This window comes from Macaca nemestrina, chromosome 1, assembly GCF_043159975.1.
Source record: "Macaca nemestrina isolate mMacNem1 chromosome 1, mMacNem.hap1, whole genome shotgun sequence".
Lineage (NCBI taxonomy): Eukaryota > Metazoa > Chordata > Mammalia > Primates > Cercopithecidae > Macaca > Macaca nemestrina.
Window position 1 is genome coordinate 105738764 of NC_092125.1, and position 22081 is coordinate 105760844.

Genomic DNA, 22081 nt, shown 5'->3' on the forward strand with positions numbered 1-22081 from the left:
GGGAGGATGACTTGAGCCTGGGAGGTTGAGGCTGTAATGAGCCATGGTCACACTGCTGTGCTTCAGCCCATGCAACAGAGAGAGACCCTGTCTCAAAAAAACAAAACAAAAACTGGCCTGGACTTTACAAAAAATTCAATACCATGAAACACAATAACAAAAAAGGGCAAATGTGCCTTTTCTAGATTAAAATATACTAAAGAGGTAAACAAATACAATGCATACATACACCTTAATTAACTTCTAGATCTAAACTAAAAAACATTTAAAAACATTTTGGGGCGATGTTTTGGGAAATGAAAATATTGACTATACATTTGCTGATATTGAATTAGTGTTAATATTATTATGTGTGATACCTGTTTCTTACATAGCAGAATGTTCTCGTATTCTTAGGATACATGCTGAAATACTTAGGGGTGAAGTGCAATGATGCCTACATCAACAAAACAAAATAACATCCATATTTGGAAGGTGAGGAAGGAGAGGGAGAGAGAGAAAAGGCAAATGTAACTAAATGTTAAGAACTGGTGAATCCAGGTGAAGTGTGTGTATATAGGTAATTATTATATTGTTCTTTCAATAGCAAAAGTTTGCAAATTGTTAAGGTAAAAATATTGAGAGAAAACTCAATCCCTAGCTTTAGAGATATCTTACCAGCTCTTAGGCTATTGATTTTTAAATTTTTGTTTTATTACTTTTTATTTTAATGCAGATTCCTGTGTCAAGACTGAGGGACACAGTCCTGGAACTAGCAGTGTTTGATCAACATAGGAGAAAGTTTGATAATTTCAGTTCACTAATGCTAGAATGGAAATCCTCCAATGAAACACTAGCCCATTTCGAAGATTATAAATCAGTGGAAATGGTAGCAAAAGATGATGGCAGTGGGCAGACCCGGTTACATGGTATTGTGAAAATATACAAGTCTTTTCATATACCTGAGTGTTTCTTTTTTTTTTTTTTTTTTTGACTTTAAGTTCTAGGGTACATGTGCACAATGTGCAGGTTTGTTACATATGTCTACATGTGCCACATTGGTTTGCTGCACCCATTAACTCCTCATTTACCTTAGGTATTTCTCCTAATGCTATCACTCCCCCATCCCCTCACTCCATGACAGGCCCTGGTGTGTGATGTTCCCCGCCCTGTGTCCAAGTGTTCTCATTGTTCAGTTCCCACCTAGGAGTGAGAACATGCGGTGTTTGGTTTTCTGTCCTTGTGATAGCTTGCTCAGAATGATGGTTTCCAGCTTCATCCATGTCCCTACAAAGGACACGAACTCATCCTTTTCATGGCTGCATAATATTCCATGGAGTATATGTGCCACATTTTCTTTTTTTTTTTTTTTTTCTTTTTTTTTTTTTAGACGGAGCCTTGCTCAGTCGCCCAGGCTGGAGTGCAATGGCACGCTCTCGGCTCACTGCAAGCTCCACTTCCAGGGTTCATGCCATTCTCCTGCCTCAGCCTCCCGAGTAGCTGGGATTACAGGTGCCTGCCACTGCACCTGGCTAATTTTTTTTTTTTTTTTTTTTTTAGTAGACATGGGGTTTCACCATGTTAGCCAGGTCTCGATCTCCGGACCTCGTGATCCACCTGCCTCAGCCTCCCAAAGTGCTGGGATTACAGGTGTGAGCCACCGCGTCCAGCCCAGTTTCAGCTTTCTGCATATGGCTAGCCAATTTTCCCAGCACCATTTATTAAATAGGGAATTCTTTCCCCATTTCTTGTTTTTGTCAGGTTTGTCAAAGATCAGATGGTTGTAAATGTGTGGTGTTATTTCTGAGGCCTCTGTTCTGTTCCATTGGTCTATATCTCCATTTTGGTACAAGTACCAAACAACAGAGATATATCTCTGTTTTGGTTACTGTAGGCTTGTAGTATAGTTTGAAGTCAGGTAGCGCGATGCCTCCAGCTTTGTTCTTTTGGCTTAGAATTGTCTTGGCCATGTGGGCTCTTTTTTGGTTCTATATGAACTTTTCCAATTCTGTGAAGAAAGTCATTGGTGGCTTGATGGGCGTGGCATTGAATCTATAAATTATCTTGAGCAGTATGGCCATTTTCACGATATTGATTCTTCCTATCCATGAGCATGAAATATTCTTCCGTTTGTTTGTATCCTCTTTTCCTTATTGAACAGTAGTTTGTAGTTCTCCTTGAAGAGGTCCTTCACATCCCTTGTAAGTTGTATTCCTAGATATTTTATTGTCTTTGTAGCAGTTGTGAATGGGAGTTCACTCATGATTTGGCTCTCTGCTTATCTGTTATTGGTGTATAAGAATGCTTGTGATTTTTGCACATTGATTTTGTATGCTGAGACTTTGCTGAAGTTATTTGTCAGCTTAAGGAGATTTTGGGCTGAGACGATGGGGTTTTCTAAATACATGATCATGTCATCTGCAAACAGGGACAATTTGCCTTCCTCTTTTCCTAATTGAACCCCCTTTATTTCTTTCTCCTGCCTGATTGCCCTGGCCAGAACTTCCAACACTATGTTGAATAGGAGAGGTGAGAGAGGGCATCCCTGTCTTGTGCCAGTTTTCAAAGGGAATGCTTCCAGTTTTTGCCCATTCAGTATGATATTGGCTGTGGGTTTGTCATAAATAACTGTTATTATTTTGAGATACGTTCCATCAATACCTAGTTTATTGAGAGTTTTTAGCATGAAGGGCTGTTGAATTTTGTCGAAGGCCTTTTCTGCATCTATTGAGATAATCATGTGGTTTTTATCTTTGGTTCTGTTTATGTGATGGATTACGTTTATTGATTTGCATATGTTGAATCAGCCTTGCATCCCAGGGATGAAGCCAACTTGATGTTGGTGGATAAGCTTTTTGATGTGCTGCTGGATTCAGTTTGCGAGGATTTTACTGAGGGTTTTTCCATCGGTGTTCATCAGGGATATTGGTCTAAAATTCTCTTTTTGGTGTGTGTCTCTGCCAGGCTTTGGTATCAGGATGATGCTGGCCTCATAAAATGAGTTAGAAAGGATTCCCTCTTTTTCTATTGATTGGAAAATTTTGGAAGGAATGGTACCAGCTCCTCTTTGTACCTCTGGTAGAATTCAGCTGTGAATTCGTCTGGTCCTGGACTTTTTTTGGTTGGTAGACTATTAATTATTGCCTCAATTTCAGAGCCTGTTATTGGTCTATTCAGCAATTCAGCTTCTTCCTGGTTTAGTCTTGGGAGAGTGTATGTGTCCTGGAATTTATCTATTTCTTCTAGATTTTCTAGTTTATTTGCATAGAGGTGTTTATACTATTCTCTGATGATAGTTTGTATTTCTGTGGGATCAGTGGTCATATCCCCTTTATCATTTTTTACTGCATCTATTTGATTCTTCTGTCTTTTATTCTTTATTAGTCTTGCTAGTGGTCTATCAATTTTGTTGATCTTTTAAAAAAACCAGCTCCGGCCGGGCGCGGTGGCTCACGCCTGTAATCCCAGCACTTTGGGAGGCCGAGACGGGCGGATCACGAGGTCAGGAGATCGAGACCATCCTGGCTAACACGGTGAAACCCCGTCTCTACTAAAAAAATACAAAAAACTAGCCGGGCGAGGTGGTGGGCGCCTGTAGTCCCAGCTACTCGGGAGGCTGAGGCAGGAGAATGGCGTGAACCCGGGGGGCGGAGCTTGCAGTGAGCTGAGATCCGGCCACTGCACTCCAGCCTGGGCGACAGAGCGAGACTCCGTCTCAAAAAAAAAAAAAAAAACCAGCTCCTGGATTCATTGATTTTTTTTGAAGGGTTTTTTTGTGTCTCTGTCTTCTTCAGTTCTGCTCTGATCTTAGTTATTTCTTGCCTTCTGCTATCTTTTGAGTTGTTTGCTCTTGCTTCTCTAGTTCGTTCGTTCGTTCCTTCCTTCCTTCCTTCCTTTCTTTCCTTCCTTCCTTCCTTCCTTCCTTCCTTTTCTTTTCTTTTCTTTCCCCCTCCCCTCCCCTCCCCTCCCCTCCCCTCCCCTCCCCTCCCCTCTCCTCCTTTCCAGAGTCTCTCTCTGTTGCCGAGGCTGGAGTGCAGTGGTGCAATCTGGGCTCACTGCAAGCTCCGCCTCCCGGGTTCATGCCATTCTCCTGCCTCAGCCTCCCGAGTAGCTGGAACTACAGGTGCCCACCACCACGCCTGGCTAATTTTTTGTATTTTTAGTAGAGACAGGATTTCACCATGTTAGACAGGATGGTCTTGATCTCCTGACCTTGTGATCTGCCCTCCTTGGCCTCCCAAAGTGCTGGGATTACAGGTGTGAGCCACCGTGCCCGGCCTCTAGTTCTTTCAATTGTGATGTTAGAGTGTCGATTTTAGATCTTTCCCGATTTCTCTTGTGGGCATTTAGTGCTACAAATTTACATCTACACACTGCTTTAAATGTGTCCCAGAGATTCTGGTACGTTGTGCTTTGTTCTCACTGGTTTCAGAGAACATCTTTCTTTCTGCCTTCATTTCTGTCATGCGCGTCCGTGTGAAGAGACCACCAAACAGGCTTTGTGTGAGCAATAAAGTTTTGTTTTTTTTTGTTTTTTTTTTGAGACGGAGTCTTGCTCTGTCGCCCAGGCTGGAGTGCAGTGGCCACATCTCAGCTCACTGCAAGCTCCGCCTCCCGGGTTTACGCCATTCTCCTGCCTCAGCCTCCCGAGTAGCTGGGACTACAGGCGCCCGCCACCTCGCCCGGCTAGTTTTTTGTATTTTTTAGTGGAGTCGGGGTTTCACCATGTTAGCCAGGATGGTCTCGATCTCCTGACCTCGTGATCCGCCCGTCTCGGCCTCCCAAAGTGCTGGGATTACAGGCTTGAGCCACCACGCCTGGCCCGCAATAAAACTTTTTAATCACCTGGGTGCAGGCGGGCTGTGTCTGAAAAGAGAGTCAGCAAAGGGAGATAAGGGTGGGGCCGTTTTATAGGATTTGGGTAGGTAAAGGAAAATTACAGTCAAAGGGGGGTTGTTTTCTGGCAGGCAGGAGTGGGATGCGATGGCTTGGTTTGGGCTCAGAGGCCTGACAATTTCGTTGTTTATCCAGTAGTCATTCAGGAGCAGGTTGTTCAGTTTCCATGTAGTTGTGCGATTTTGAGTGAGTTTCTTAATCATATATCTGAGTGTTTCTACACTCACTTTCTTTCCTTTTTTTTTTTTTTTTTTTTTTGAGATACAGTCTCACTGTGTTGCCCGGGCTGGAGTGCAATGGTACTATCTCGGCTTACTGTAACCTATGCCTCCAGGATTCAAGCAATTCTTGTGCCTCAGCCTCCCGAGTAGCTGGGACTACAGGCACGTGCCACCATGTTCAGCTAATTTTTTGTATTTTAGTAGAGACCGGTTTCACCATGTTGCCCAGGATGGTCTCGGGCTCGTGAGCTCAGGCAATCCACCTGCCTCGGCCTCCCAAAGTGCTAGGATTACAGGCATAAGCCGCCACACCCAGCCCTAAGTCTTTTCTTATGGGCAAGAATTTTATTTTAGATTTTATTATATATCACCTTTTATCTTTGACTCTTGTACTTTTTTTTTTTTTTTTTTTTTTGAGACGGAGTCTCGCTCTGTCGCCCAGGCTGGAGTGCAGTGGCCGGATCTCAGCTCACTGCAAGCTCTGCCTCCCGGGTTTACGCCATTCTCCTGCCTCAGCCTCCTGAGTAGCTGGGACTACAGGCGCCTGCCACCTCTCCCGGCTAGTGTTTTGTATTTTTTAGTAGAGACGGGGTTTCACTGTGTTAGCCAGGATGGTCTCGATCTCCTGACCTCGTGATCCGCCCATCTCGGCCTCCCAAAGTGCTGGGATTACAGGCTTGAGCCACCGCGCCCGGCCGACTCTTGTACTTTTTAGAAAACATGAAGGTAGTTTTCCTTGTTTGCAAAGCTAGGGCTGAGGGGCCAACATTTCTTACAAAAACATAAACTTAAATTAATTTTAAAATATATTTCTTTTTCTTTAGAGACAGAATATTATTCTGTCTCCCAGGCTGGAGAGCAGTGGAGCAGATCGTAGCTTACTATAACCTCATACTCTTGGACTGAAGTGATCCTCCTGCCTCAGCCGCCCTAGTAGCTAGGACTGTAGGTGCATGCCACCAGGACCAACTGATTTTTTAATTTTTTGTAGAGACAGGTTCTCACTATGTTGCCCAAGTTGGTCTCAAACTCCTGGCCTGAAGTGATCCTCCTACCTCAGCCTCTCAAAGTGCTAGAATTACAGGCATGAGCCATTGTACCTGATTTTATTTTATTTTATTTTATTTTATTTATTTTATTTTATTTATTGAGATGGAATCTCGGTCTGTCTCCCAGGCTGGAGTGCAGTGGCGTGATCTCGGCTCATTGCAACCTCCACCTCCCGGGTTCAAGTGATTCTCCTGCCTCAGCCTCCTGAGTAGCTGGGCTTACAGGCCTGCACCACCTCGCCTGGCTAATTTTTTTGTATTTTTAGTAGAGACAGGGTTTCACCATGTTGGCCAGGCTGGTCTCGAACTCTTGAACTCAAGTGATCTGTCTGCCTCGATCTCCCAAAGTGCTGGGATTATAGGCATGAGCCACTGCGCCCAGTGCCTGACTCAATTTTAAAATGTATTGACTGCCTGTTATTTTCCTAACATTATTTATTTGTTAGCAAATATTTATTGAATGGCTACATTTAAGGTCCTCTGCTAGGCACTGGAGATGTAATGATGAATGAGACAGACATGGCTTCTGCCCTCATATACTTACAGTCTAAGGCATACGATAGCTCAAGAAGCCAGACTTTAAACATTACAACTGTGTTAAGTGCAAATATAGAAAGACTTGAGAGCTTTAGGGGGACCTAACCTCATCTTGAACAGGGAAGGCTACCCTGAGAAAGTGACATTTATGCTGAGACCTGAAGTGGTGACAGGAAGAGGAAACAGCAAGAATGAGCTTAAGAAGGCTAGTGAGGCCTGGCGCAGTGACTCACGCCTGTAATCTCAGCACTCTGGGAGGCCGAGACGGGTGGATCACGAGGTCAGGAGATGGAGACCATCCTGGCTAACACAGTGAAACCCCGTCTCTACTAAATACAAAAAATTATCCGGGCGTGGTGGCGGGCGCCTGTAGTCCCAGCTGCTCGGGAGGCTGAGGCAGGAGAATGGCGTGAACCTGGGAGGCGGAGCTTGCAGTGAGCCAAGATCGGGCCACTGCCCTCCAGCCTGGGCGACAGAGCGAGACTCCGTCTAAAAAAAAAAAAAAAAGAAGGCGAGTGAGACTAAGTCAGAGAGGCACGAGGCATAGATGAGGTTCTAAAAGAGCAACAAGCCCTCACGCCCAAGTGCTTATTAAGCTTCTGCTTGTGTCACATTTGCTGATGTCCCATTCACTAATGGAAGTCACCTGACAAAAACCAGAGTCAAGGTGGGTGGGACTACATAAAGGCATGGATACCAGCAGGCATGATTCACTGTGGACCATTAATATAACTGTTTAGGCCAGGTGCAGTGGCTCATGCCTGTAATCCCAGCACTTTGGGAAACTGAGGCAAGAGAATCAAGCCCAAGAGTGCAAGACCAACCTGGGCAATGTAGTGAGACCCCCCCCACCTCTATTTAAAAATAATAAAATATTATTTAATATATATTTTATGCATACAAAATATGTAGACATGTTATGCCGAGACCTGCTCGGTCGGGGAGACCCTAACCCAGTGGCACTAGAGGAATTGAAGACACAAACACAGAAACGTAGAGGTGTGAGGAATCAGGGGTCTCACAGCCTTCAGAGCTGAGAACCCCGAACAGAGATTTACCCACATATTTATTAACAGCAAACCAGTCTTTAGCATTGTATAGATATTAAATTAACTAAAAGTATCCCTTAAGGGAAACGAAGAGATGGGCCAAATTAATTGCAGCAGGAACATGCTCTTAAGACACAAATCGCTCATGCTTTTGTTTGTGGCTTGAGAATGCCTTTAAGCAGTTTTCCACACTGGGCGGGCCAGGTGTTCCTCACCCTTGTTCCCGTAAACCCACAACCTTCCAGTTTGGGCATTACAGCCATTATGGACATGTTACATTGCTGCAGAGATTTTATTTATGGCCAGTCTTGGGGCCAGTTTATGGCCAGATTTTGGGGCGCTTGCTCCCAACAATTTTATATATAATATGTACCTACCAGAAATCTAAAAGTTAGCCTTTGTACCATTTTCTTCTACACCAGAAGATAATTCTTCACAATACAAGTCTGAATATCTATTTTCATCCTTTTTTGGTTGCTATTTACGGAGCTCTCATGACATGCCAGGCACTGCACTAAGTACTTTACACATTTTTTCACATAATCTTCTAACCACCGTGAGAGATTGGTATTATCGTTCCCATTTTGTGAATTTATTGATTTATCAAACATTTATTTAGTTCTTACTATAACCAGCTCAGTTTTAGGACCTAAGATTACAAAGGTAAACAGATGAAGCAATAAACTCTCTGACATCAAAGCCCGTAGTCCTGACCACTGACTATACTGTCACCATATTGTCTTCAGAGACTCCCCATTCTTTCTGGGTAAAATTTGTATGTTGTAGCTTAACAGACTGACCCTGTTTACTTCTTTGGTTTCACCTCTTATTAGTATCCACACATATCCTATATTTTTCTCACACTCAACAACTTTAGATCCCTATGACAAGGCTTGTCATTCTACTTTCCTTTGCATATATTGCTTATGTTCTATTTTCTTAAAACATGTTTTTCTCGCATCTTCACTGGGTTGAAATCTTCCTCTAGGGAACCTGGGAGTTTTCTGTCCCTCTATATTCCCAATCTAAAATAAATATTCCTTCTTTGTGCTCTTGTATACTCTATGTGCTCTGTACATACTTCTGTAATAGCACTTATCACACTATATTATAGTGATTGGTTTACTACTCAGTCACCCCTCACTAAATTATGGGTTTCTTTGAAGGCAAGCGTTGTGTTTTCTTCTTTTTTTTTTTTTTTTTTTTTGAGGCGGAGTCTCGCTCTGTCGCCCAGGCTGGAGTGCAGTGGCCGGATCTCAGCTCACTGCAAGCTCCACCTCCCGGGTTCACGCCATTCTCCTGCCTCAGACTCCCGAGTAGCTGGGACTATAGGCGCCCGCCACCTTGCCTGCCTAGTTTTTTGTATTTTTTAGTAGAGACGGGGTTTCACCGTGTTAGCCAGGATGGTCTCGATCTCCTGACCTCGTGATCCGCCCGTCTCGGCCTCCCAAAGTGCTGGGATTACAGGCTTGAGCCACCGCGCCCGGCCGTGTTTTTTTCTTAATTTCTGTATTCTAATTACCTAACATAGCACCTGGCATGTAGTAGGCCCTCAATAAATATTTGTTGAATGAATGTGGCATCAGGAGAAACTGCCTCACAGATTTAGGCATGATTATATATTGAGGACAAAATTAAAACTGGCCTAAGTGAAGTGGCAGATTCATGTTTGTTAAATTAAAAAAAGAAAAAAAGGCCAGGTGCAATAGCTCACACCTGTAATCCCAGCACTTTAGGAGGCTGAGGCAGGAGGATCACTTGAGCTCAGGAGTTCAAGACGAGCCTGGTTAACATAGCAAGACCCCGTCTCTACAAAACATTAGCCAGGCATGTTGACGTGCACCTGTGGTCCCAGCTACTTGGGAGGCTGAGGTGGAAGGACTGCTTGAGCTGGGTAGGTAGAGGTTGCAGTAAACTGTGATTGCACCACTGCACTTCAGCCTGGGTGACAGAGTTAGACCCTGTCACATACACACACAAAAAAAAAAAAAAAAAAGGAAAAAGAAAAGAGAGAGGAAAGAAAAGAAAGAGAAAGAAAATTAATGATTAAAGCAGAGTCAGAATATGGAAGCCTTCAAATACAAGTTTAAGGAGTTTGGATTGATCTAATTAAGAATAGCCATTTGAAAACTTTGTTGGCCGGGCCCGGTGGCTCAAGCCTGTAATCCCAGCACTTTGGGAGGCCGAGATGGGCGGATCACGAGGTCAGGAGATCGAGACCATCCAGGCTAACACGGTGAAACCCCTTCTCTACTAAAAAATACAAAAAACTAGCCGGGCGAGGTGGCGGGCGCCTGTAGTCCCAGCTACTCGGGAGGCTGAGGCAGGAGAATGGTGTAAACCCGGGAGGCGGAGCTTGCAGTGAGCTGAGATCCGGCCACTGCACTCCAGCCTGGGCGACAGAGCGAGACTCCGTCTCAAAAACAACAACAACAACAAAAAAAAACATAAAAACTTTGTTGAGTGACTTACATGACATATAAATGTAGACAACAGTTTAGGAGAATGAAAGATGAAAGATCTCAAAGGACTATCCCTTTCTCACTTCCATTTGTAAACTGGACAAAACATTACACCTGTCAGCCTATTTTTGGACTCATAGACCATCAAAGCTAGAAAGAATTTTAGATTTTGCCTGGCTCAGTCCCTCATTTAATAAAGGAACTAAGAGATAAAGTGTTTGCTCAGGGTCATATGGGTATATATTGGCATGGTCAGCACAAAAACCCAGTTTTCAGGCCAGGCGTGGTGGCTCATGTCCGTAACCCCAGCACTTTAGGAGGCCGAGGCGGGCAGATCACGAGGTCAGGAATTCGAGAGCAGCCTAGCCAACATAGTGAAACCCCATCTCTACTAAAAATACAAAAATTAGACCGGCATGGTGGTGCGCAGTCCCAGCTACTTGGGAGGCTGAGACAGGAGAATCGCTGGAATCCGGGCGGTTGTGGTGAACCGAGATCACGCCACTGCACTTCAGCCTGGGCAACACAGCGACACTCCATCTAAAAAAATAAAAATAAAAAACAAAACAGTTTTTTCTTGTGTATTTCCCCATTGAGAGTTTTTCTTCCTCTGCAATAAAGCACCATTTGGAAAAACTGTGGCAGAATGTGGTTTTCTAGAAACACGTGTATTCTACATGTTATTGTTTCTCACAGGGTATTTTTCTGCATGTTTTCAGGTCATCAGATCCTTAAAGTACGTCAGATAAAAGGAACTGTACTTATTGGAGTCAATTTTGTGGGCTATTCAGAGAAGAAAAGCCCAAAAGTGAGTGGAGATTATAATATAAGAAATATAAGTTAAATAATTGGAATATAAAGCTCTTCTTTAAAAGTTATACAACTTACATAAAGCTGAGACCATATACCTCTGTAATTCTGTTATTTTTGGCACTTGAGAGAGTCCTGGAAACTTCTCCCGTAGAGCTGAAGAATTAGACATTGATTATTATTATTATTATTATTTGAGATGAAGTCTCGCTCTGTCTCCCAGGATGGAGTGCAGTGACATCATCTTGGCTCACTGCAACCTCTGCCTCCCAGGTTCAAGCGATTCTCCTGCCTCAACCTCCCAAGTAGCTGGGAGTACAGGCACCCACCACCATGCTTGGCTAATTTTTGTATTTTTAGTGGAGACGGGGTTTCACCATGTTAGCCAGGCTGGTCTCAAACTCCGGACCTCAGATGATCTGCCTGCCTCACCCTCCCAAAGTGTTGGGATTACAAGTGTGAGCCACTGTGCCCGGCCAAGAATTAGACATTTATATTCACTTTTGTGGTTCTTATTATATCTCTAGGAAATTTCCAACTTGCCCAGATCTGTAGATGTGGAACTGCTCCTGGTAGATGATGTAACTGTAGTGCCTGAGAATGCCACCATCTATAACCACCCTGATGTGAAGGTAGAAGCTGTATGAGTCTGGTTAAATGGAATCGTATTGGAGGGAAAGTTATTAAAATTGATAGCATAACAATTAAAAAGCTCACTTATGTGTTGAAAATAATTGATACATATATATGAAACACATAGATAATAGTTGCGCCGTCCTTAAAAATTGTACCTTAATAATTGTATTTTGTCTTTTGTCCATTCACTGTAATCTTTTTATCCATATTCTTTCTTAGGTAGGTAGAAATTATTTCCTTTGAGCTATTTATAAACTGAAGTGAACAGAATATTGTTTGTCTGATTTTTCCATAGGAAATATTTAGCCTTGTGGAAGGATCTGGTTATTTTTTAGTCAACAGCAGTGAGCAGCATGTTGTCACCATCACTTACACGGAAGCAGAAAGCTCTGTTGAGGTGAGCTCTAGAGACAGTCCCAGATTGATGGTCTCAGGCCAACGCTCATTCTTAAGAGATTGATTGGAAAAATTCCATTTTGTGTCTAAAACTTGTTACACAAGTAACATTTTCCTTTCTTTCTTTCTTTAACCTATATAGATTCTTCAACCAAAAGGGAGTGCTTTTTTTGTTTCTGGTTGAACTGACACAGTATAAGAGATCTCTAGTTAAAAGAAGTTTTTTTCTTTTCCATTAAAAGAAGTTTCATTTTTTAAGTTTCAAAGCACACATCTGTGTAGATACTTAAAATATTTAAATATACTATTGACTTTATTTGTTTAGTTTTTTTTAGACAGAGTCTCGCTCTGTTGCCCAGGCTGGAGTACAGTGGTGCAGTCTTGGCTCCCTGCAACCTCCACCTCCCAGGTTCAAGCAGTTCTCCTGCCTCAGCCTCCTGAGTAGCTGGGATTACAGGAGCCCACCACCATGTCTGGCTAATTTTTGTATTTTTAGTAGAGATAGGGTTTTACCATGTTGGCCAGACTGGTCTTGAACTCTTGACCTCAAGTGATCTGCCCAAAGTGCTAGGATTATAGCCGTGAGCCACTGCGCCAGGCCACTATTGACTTTACAACATGAATATATGAGGTTTTCAGCCAGGACATGACAACTCAAAACATTAACCTAACTCCATAGTCAGTATGCCAAAGGATTTGTTTTTAGTTGATTTATAGTAATAAAAATAATACCATATACTAATATATGTATATAGTTCCTTTCTACAAGCTTCAAGTAATCTAACTTACCCTAGTCATAATATATGTTTTAAAAAGGGAAGACTGAGGTACAAATGATGTGAAAAAAAACATGCTATTGTGCAGGAACTGTAGCACAAAGAAAGAAAAAGCAGTGTTAGTTGGCCCAATGCTTTCTCCCCCTACTAGTGATTGTGGCATAAATGGATGCGATTTTTCTTCATGACATCCTTTCCTTGTTCATAATTGAGAAGCTGAATACATATGTTGGATTCTGCTTGAATTCAATCAACATAAATTCTGCTCTTTACTATTTGTTTTTTGTTTCGTTTTGTTTGGCAGAGATAGGGTCTCACTCTGTTGCTCAGGCTGGAGTGTATGGCGTGATCATAGCTCACTGTAGCCTTGAGCTCCTAGATTCAAGTGATCCTCCCACCTCAGCCTGCTGAGTAGCTGGGATTATAAGTGTATGCCACCATGCCCAACTAATTATTTTTGAGACAGGGTCTCACTGTTTCCCAGGCTGGAGTGCAGTGGCACAATCTCAACTCACTGCATCCTCAACCTCCCAGCTTCAAGTGATCCTCTCTCAGCCTCCTGAGTAACTGGGACTCCAGGCACGAACCACCGTGCCCAGCTAATTTTTGTTTTGTTTTGTTTTGGGTAAAGACAGGATTTCACCATGTCGCCCAGGCTTGTCTCAAACTCCAGGGCTCAAGCAATCCTCTCACCTCAGCCTCCCAAAGTGCTGGGATTACAGGCATGTGCCACCACGCCCAGCCTTGCTAATTTTTTTAAAAAAGTTTTTATAGAGACCAGGATTTTGCTTTGTTCCCCAGGCTGGTCTTGAACTCCTGGGCTCAAGCGATCCTCCTGCCTCAGCCTCCCAAAGTGCTGGGATTGTAGGGGTGAGCCACTGTGCCCAATCTATATTTGTTAAAGTACATATTTTGCCATGATTGGAAACATCACATTAAGGGTACATATTATGCTATGCCTGAATAATGTTACGTGACCTCTGAGAGTCCCCAGTTCAAAGAAAGCAAGATGTTGTCTATTCTGCTTTGGGTAAAAATAGTTGCTTTGATTATGCTTGGAGCTTGTTTGCTTCTTTATCCAGCTACCATCTTCTTACTTCTAGTTAGTTCCATTACATCCTGGATTTCTTACCTTGGAGGTCTATGATCTTTGTTTGGCTTTCTTGGGTCCAGCAACAGCCCATCTCAGGGTGTCAGATATACAAGAGCTGGAGCTTGATCTGATTGATAAGGTGAGACATGTTTGCTTTATCCCAGAAATTAAGCAAGCCTTATTCTCACTCCCCAGCATTCCTTAATATGGTCTCTGCTCAGCTACTGTGTGTGTGTGTGTGTGTGTGTGTGTGTGTGTGTGTGTGTGTGTGTGTATACCAGGACTTCTGGTAATGCTAATGGAAATACTTGCCCTTAAAGAACAACATTTCAACATTAAACAGATGAAGATAAATAGACTGTTAAAGAACAATTTAAAGGCCGGGCGCGGTGGCTCAAGCCTGTAATCCCAGCACTTTGGGAGGCCGAGACGGGCGGATCACGAGGTCAGGAGATCGAGACCATCCTGGCTAACACAGTGAAACCCTGTCTCTACTAAAAAAATACAAAAAAAAAAACTAGCCGGGCGAGGTAGCGGGCACCTGTAGTCCCAGCTACTCGGGAGGCTGAGGCAGGAGAATGGCGTGAACCCGGGAGGCAGAGCTTGCAGTGAGCCGAGATTGCGCCACTGCACTCCAGCCTGGGCGACAGAGCGAGACTCCGTCTCAAAAAAATAAAAATAAAAAAATAAAATTAAAAAAAAAAGAACAATTTAAAACAATACACACAGATTAAGCTTATTTGATTGAAGGCTGACCAGGATCATTTAGCATGAAAGAAAAAAAAAAAAAAATACACTGCCCTCTAAGAGTTAGACTGCCATTGGTGAATGAGACACCTTTACTAAAATCTTTTTCTTTTTAACTACTAGGTTGAAATAGGCAAAACTGTGTTAGTGACTGTGAGGGTTCTTGGCTCTTCCAAACGCCCATTTCAAAATAAATACTTCAGAAACATGGAACTCAAACTGCAGTTGGCTTCTGCCATTGTCACCCTGACGTAAGTACCATTTCAATACTTCCTTTCCCCTATGCATAATACCATAAGACTCTCCCTCCTAGTAACCTGGTCAGCTTTCCCTTAGATTATTTCAGATTTTCTCCCTTACTTTTTTGTTAGAATACATTTCAGCCTATACTCTCTTCCCATATTCAGCTCTCTACAAAATACCTATTTGAGCCTGGCGTGAGGGTACATGCCTGTAGTCCCAGCTACTCAGGAGGCTAGGGCAGGAGACTCACTTGAGCCCAGGAGTTGGAGGCTATAGCGCACTATAATTGCGCCTGTGAATAGCCACTGCACTCCAGCCTGGGCAACATAGCAAGGCCCACATCTCTTAAAATACACACACACACACACACACACACACACACACACTCTCTCTCTCTCTCGAGGTCCTCAGATGCCTTGTGTCATTAATATTTCCAATTTCTGAAACTTCTCCTTGGGTGATATCTTTTGGGGGTGCTTCAGGCTAGAGGACCCTTCAAAAATATATTTAGAGGCAGAGGTACTGGTATTCCCCTCTGAGAAAGGAGAAATTCAGGAATTTCAGGCAATTTAGTATTTGCAATTCTACCAGTCTGTTTTTATATTGCCCTTATTCCTCTGGAGCCTTAGAACAAATTTTTGCCTCTCGTGAGCCTTCCACCATTCCCTTGAAATTTGTCTTCACTCTGGAAATTTATTTTCTGGCAATTCCCCCTAACCAGAGTTAAAATGAGCAGAAAATGTTAGGCACCTTGGAAAGATGCACCACTGGCCACTTTCAGAACCTAATCTTGGCCAAGAGTGGTGGCTCATGCTGCAATCCCAGCATGATAGGAGACTGTGGCAGGAGGATTGCTTGAATCCATAATTCAAGACCAGCCTGGGCAACACAGTGAGACCCTGGCTGTACAAAAAATAAGAAAATTAGCCAGGCATGGTGGTATGTGCCTATAGTCCCAGTTACTCAGGAAGCTGAGGTGGGAAGATACCTTGAGTCTGGGAGGTTGAGGCTGCAGTGAGCCGAGATCATGCCACTGCACTCCAGCCTGGGCGACAGAGTAAGACCCCATCTTGAAACAAAACAAAAATCTTTCTCACCTGAAAATACATGGGTTTTTGCAGGCTAATGGAGGAACAGGACGAATACTCTGAAAATTATATTCTTCGAGCTACCACTATTGGGCAAACCACACTTGTGGCTATTGCTAGAGACAAGATGGGAAGAAAATACACATCAACTCCTCGGCACATTGAAGTAAGGAAATTATCTCACCCAAAATTTGTACTTTTTCTTGCTTAACATCATTTGTCTTTTCCTGTTAGTTTATACAAGTTAAAAATCATTTGACTGGCTGGGCACAGTGGCTCACACCACCGTGTGAGCAGTTTGGGAGACTGAGGTGGGAACATCACTTAAACCCAAGCGTATGAAACCACCCTGGGCAACATAGTGAGACTCTGTCTCTACCAAAATAAAAATAAAATAAAATAAATTAGCCAGACATGGTGGTGTGCCTGTAGTTCTAGCTACTCAGGAGGCTAAAGTAGGAGGATCACTTGAGCCCTGGAGGTTGAGGCTGCAGTGAGCTGTGATTGTGCCATTGCACTCCAGCCTGAGTGACAGAGAGAGACCCTGTCTCAAAAAAAAAAAAAAATCATTTGACTGAAAAAAAGGATAGTGTCTAACTCTTGCACAACATGCAGTATTTTTGGTTTTGTTTCTCTGTATAAAACAGTTCTCATAGAAAATTTAGAAAAATATGTGTAGTGGTGCATGCCTGTGGTCGCAGCTACTTGGGAGACTGAAACGGGAATGTCACTTGAGCCCAGGAGGAGTTCCAGGCTGCAGTGTGCCATGATTGTGCCACTGCACTTCAGTCTGGGTGACAGAATGATACCCTGTCTCTTAAAAAAAAAGAAAATAAAATAAAACTTGGAAAGCACAAATTTTGAAGATGTTAAATGAAAATCACCTGTAATTTCACTTCTTAGAGGCAACCGTTGTTTTTTTTCGTTTGAGAGAGTCTTGCCCTGTCGCCCACGCTGGAGTGCAATGGCGCGATCTCAGCTTAAGGCAACCTCTGCTTCCCGGGTTCAAGCGATTCTCCTGCCTCAGCCTCCTGAGTAGCTGGGATTACAGGAGTGAGATACTGCACCGCCCAGCTGTTCTACTTTTGTTTTTGTTTTTGTTTTTGTTTTTGTTTTTTTGAGACGGAGTCTCTCTCTGTCACCCAGGCTGGAATACAGTGGCGCAGTCTCAGCTCACTGCAAGCTCCGCCTCCCGGGTTCAGGCCATTCTCCTGCCTCAGCCTCCCAAGTGGCTGGGACTACAGGCACCCGCCACCATGTCTGGCTAATTTTTTGTATTTTTAGTAGAGACAGGGTTTCACCGTGTTAGCCAGGATGGTCTCGATCTCCTGACCTCATGATCCACCCAACTCGGCCTCCCAAAGTGCTGGGGTTACAGGCATGAGCCACCGCGCCCAGCCAGCTGTTCTACTTTTATGTGTTCAAAAAAAAGAAAAAAAGAAAGTTAACTGTAAACATAATTTTAATAGTCACTTTTACTCTAGTGAGTGGATATATAACTTATTTAAGTATTCCCACTTAAATACTTTTAAATTTTTTGCTATTATAAATAAAATTACATATCTTTGTGTGTAACTTTTTTGTATATAATTAGGAGTTTTCCTTAGAATAAGATCATGATGGGCTGGGTTTGGTGGCTCATGCCTGTAATCCCAGCACTTTGAGAGGTTGATGCAGGAGCATGACTTGAGCCCGGGAGTTTGAGACCACCCTGGGTAACATAGGGAGACCCCATCTCTGCAAAAAATTAGTCAGTCATGGCCAGGCGTGGTAGCTCACACTTGTAATCCCAGAACTTTGGGAGGCCAAGGCAGGTGGATTACCTGAGGTTGGGAGTTTTAGACCAGCCTGGCCAACATGGTAAAACCCCGTCTCTACTAAAATACAAAATATTAGCTGGGCATGGTGGCAGGTGCCTGTAATCCCAGCTACTTGGGAGGCTGAGGCAGGAGAATCGCTTGAACCTGGGAGGCGGAGGTTGCAGTGAGCTAAGATCTCACCACTGCACTCCAGCCTGGGTGACAGAGTGAAACTCCATCTCAAAAAGAAAGGAAAGGAGAGGGGAGGAGAGGGGAGGGGAGGAGAGGAGGAAGGAAAGAAAGAAATTAGTCAGGCATGGTGGTGCACACTTCTGATCCCAGCCACTCAGGAGGCCGAAGCACCCAGGAGTTCAAGGCTGCAGTGAGCTATGATCATGCCACTGCGCTCTAGCATGGGTAACAGAGCAAGACTCTGTCTAAAAAAAAAATTTTTTTTAATGACTATGGTATGTTATAAAATTGACTCTAGTTAGTTACTTGTCCTTTTGGTTTTCTCCTTCAAGGTGTTTCCTCCATTCAGACTTCTTCCAGAGAAAATGACACTGATTCCAATGAATATGATGCAGGTGAACTTACAGGCAGAAAAATAAGATTTACCTTTTCTCCTTATCCCTCTCTCTCTCTCTCTCTCTCTCTCTCTCTCTCTCACACACACACACACACCCCTTTTCCTATTGATCTCTTATTTACTCTCACCCAAATACTACTGAATCTGATAAAGAACAAGATTAGTATTTTTCCTGGCCTATGATGTACATCATATAAAAACTCTCTTGGAATCCCATGGATCATTTGCAGTACTTCCATCTCTTCTGCATTTGAGTTGATATGGGATATATTTTTCAAGAAATGGGGGGAAATGAAGAAGTTAAGTTGCTTTGACAAAATGTTGGGAAAAGAGACATGATTTCTCCCTCATGTTCTAGGCATTCAATGGTATATTTAAATTCCAGGTAATGTCTGAAGGTGGCCCCCAGCCCCAATCCATCATTCACTTCTCCATCAGTAATCAGACCGTGGCTGTTGTTAATAGAAGGGGGCAAGTTACAGGGAAGATGGTTGGCACAGCTGTGGTTCATGGCACCATCCAGACAGTAAATGAAGATACTGGCAAAGTCATTGTGTTTTCTCAGGTATTGGTTATTTGCTCTGCTTTGCTTCTACTCTTCTATCGAGGAACCATACTGGGGGAGATGGGGAGGGAGTGGTAATGAGGAGGGTGTCAGCAGCCCAGGTAAAGCCTTTTAGTGCCCCCGTCTGGCATTTTGTCAACCAGGCATGGAAGATGTCATCTGTAGTGAAAACCCCACAGAATACTTGGCACTGTTATAAGATATGGTCCCCATCCTTAAAGAATTATTTGAAGAAGAGAAAAACAAATACGTCTATCTAATAAGTTTTTCCCAAATGTTTGTAATTCATAATAATATATATATGTATGGGGTACATTGCCAAGACCAGCTCGGTCATGGAGACCCTAACCCAATGGGACTAGAGGAATTAAAGACATACACACAGAAATATAGAGTGTGGAGTGGGAAGTCAAGGGGCTGGCAGCCTTCAGAGCTGAGAGCCACGAACAGAGATTTACCCACATATTTATTGACAGCAAGCCAGTGATAAGCATTGTTTCTATAGATTATAGATTAACTAAAAGCATTCCTTATGGGAAACAAAGGGATGGGCTTTGGCTAGTTATCTGCAGTAGGAACACGTCCTTAAGGCACAGATCACTCATACTATTGTTTGTGGCTTAGGAACGCCTGAAGTGGTTTTCTGCCCTGGGTGGGCCAGGTATTCCTTACCCTCATTCTGGTAAACCCACAACCTTCAGCGTGGGCATCATGGCCATCACGAACATGTCACAGTGCTGCAGAGATTTTGTTTATGGCCATTTTGGGGGCCAGTTTATGGCCAGATTTGGGGGCCTGTTCCCAACATGTTCCCCCTTTTTATTTTTGCAAGACAATAAAAGCAAAGGCGGCTTTATCATGGTGAGCTACTTCTTGCAGGAGTCAGGATCTGCATCTGCAGACTATATACAAAGACAAACAACACAGATTAAATGCACAATCATCATTGAAATCACAGAGCCTCCAAGTGTTTTTATCCATTTTAACAGGTTACTAGCTGCTAATCTGTCTGCAGCTCCTTCAAGCACTCCAGTTCCTGGCATTAAGGTCAGGTGTGCCTGGGATGCTTTAAATATTTGTTCTTTTAATTTTGCAATATCCAAAGACAAGTCTGTAGAGTGTCCTTCTAGATGCCTTTTTATTCTTTCCCAAATTTGAATCTTATTAAGAGCCATTAATAGTTTCCACAAATCCTTATGTTTAGCTCCTACAGTGGGCCATATAATTTGAGGTTGAGGTGCCATTCTACTGCCATGTTTCCAGATAATAGGAACTCTTGCCGTACTTCTTATCATTTCTACCATCTAACCGTTTTGTTCAGACCAGCTGAACATAGTGTGGCCATGGCACACAGAGTGGGAGGTGCACTTCATGCTAAACATTCCCTTAGGGGACCAATCAATAATGCAGTAATGTTTCCATAGGAATCGTTGTGCAGCACCTCTGCCTGTTCTGCAATACAATCTTCCCAAACAAGTACATTCATTATTTCTGGCCAGGTTCATTTCTGTTAACAAATAGGTTTTTGAGGGCAGTATGCCTCAATTATAGGAGCAGATTTATTGTGGTAAATACTGAGGTCAGAAAGCATGTGTAACTGTCATAGAGTGATTATACCCAGGCATTATTGCCAGCCAAGATTGATAAATATGTCCAATAAGTATAATTGTTCTCTGTGCCAGCCCTTGTTGAAGGAATACTCATGGCAATGGTGATCACCACTATCATAGCTTTTGTTAAATTATTCATTGTGACTGGTTGTCCCGCTTTCCTCAGGTTTTCTTCTGCCATCTGTGACAGCTTCTTGATCTGTCTCCGGGTAGGTGGCTGTGTTCGACGGGTGTTGCTTGTGACAGTTGGGGTCCTCCTCAGCATCAGTCTCGACATGGCTTCAACCAGGGGATCCTCAGGTTTCTCCCAGAATCTCTTCAGCCTCTGGCTCATGATAAGGTTTCAGGTGTCCTGATGGTATCCAAATCGGCTGTTGATTTGGTCCAGGAGAAACACAAGCATAACCTCTACCCCAAGTTATTATTTTACCTATTTCCCAACTTTTTGTTATCGGATCTCTCTACCAAACCAGTTTTTCTGCTTCTGTCTTGGTAGCTGGTTTCTGTAGATGCTGTTCAGCTGCTGATAGCATCTGGCCTTTAGGCAGGCTCAAAAAATTTAAAGTTAATAATGCTAGATTCAATTGCATATGTGGTGTCCTGTAGTCCCTATTTCTCCCCTTTTGCTTTTGCAACTGCTATTTTAGGGAGAGGTTCATTCTTTCCACTATGGCTTGTCCTTGAGAATTATATGGGATACCAGTAATGTGTTTAATATTCCATATAGAGAAAAATGTAGCTAGAGCTTGGCTAGTATAGCCTGGGGCATTATCTGTTTTAATAGGAGCTGGAATGCCCATCACCACAAAACACTGCAAAAGGTGACGTTTAACAGAGGCAGAAGATTCTCTTGATTGGCATGTAGCCCAGACTAAGTGAGAAAAGGTGTCCACACATACATGTTCATAAGCTAGTCTCCCAAACGAGGGAACACGTGTGACATCCATTCGCTAACGAGAATTATGTTCCAATCCTCAAGAATTAACTCCTCCTATAAAAGATGAGGAATGTATCATTTGGCAAGTTGGGCATTGCTGGATAATAGCTTTAGCTTCTTTCCAGGTAATGCTGTATCTGCGCTGTGAGACCAGAGGTAGTGAAAGTGTTGGCCAGGCACAGTGGCTCACGCCAGTAATCCCAGCACTTTGAGAGGCCAAGGTGGGCAGATCCTGAGGTCAGGAGATCGAGACCATCCTGGCTAACACAGTGAAACCCCGTCTCTACTAAAAATACAAAAAAATTAGCTGGGCATGGTGGCGGGTGCCTGTAGTCCCAGCTACTTGGGAGGCTGAGGCAGGAGAATGACGTGAACCGAGGAGGCGGTGTAATGCCCAGACCGTTTGTTCCCCAAAGAAGACCACCAGAGTCCAGAGTCAAAGCCAAAGCGGCAAGGATCTTTTACTGCAAGTTCGAACTTGGTCCCTCTGTTCCACAGCGTACAAGAGGGCCCCAAACAATGCGAGTGCTTGCTTTTTATAGCCCGATGTAAGTAGGATACGTAAAGTTACAGAGGAACAAGGGAATTTTTTTTGGTTA

At 43.3% G+C, this 22081-nt stretch overlaps 1 protein-coding gene across 9 annotated transcripts in view; it reads left to right on the top strand.

Moving 5' to 3' along the window:
- The window catches only part of LOC105498255 (nucleoporin 210 like), a 163044-nt gene that overhangs the window by 77703 nt on the left and 63260 nt on the right, over positions 1-22081 (top strand). For 8 of the 9 annotated variants that reach the window (XM_071084919.1, XM_071084909.1, XM_071084905.1 and 5 more), the window contains 9 exons: positions 716-908; positions 10913-11001; positions 11531-11635; positions 11935-12036; positions 13915-14043; positions 14775-14902; positions 16016-16148; positions 18306-18368; positions 18756-18935. In XM_071084919.1, the coding sequence (XP_070941020.1) occupies positions 716-908; positions 10913-11001; positions 11531-11635; positions 11935-12036; positions 13915-14043; positions 14775-14902; positions 16016-16148; positions 18306-18368; positions 18756-18935 (1122 nt within the window). The remainder of the gene's footprint in view (positions 1-715; positions 909-10912; positions 11002-11530; positions 11636-11934; positions 12037-13914; positions 14044-14774; positions 14903-16015; positions 16149-18305; positions 18369-18755; positions 18936-22081) is intronic. The other variant, XM_071084928.1, reaches the window with a different exon arrangement.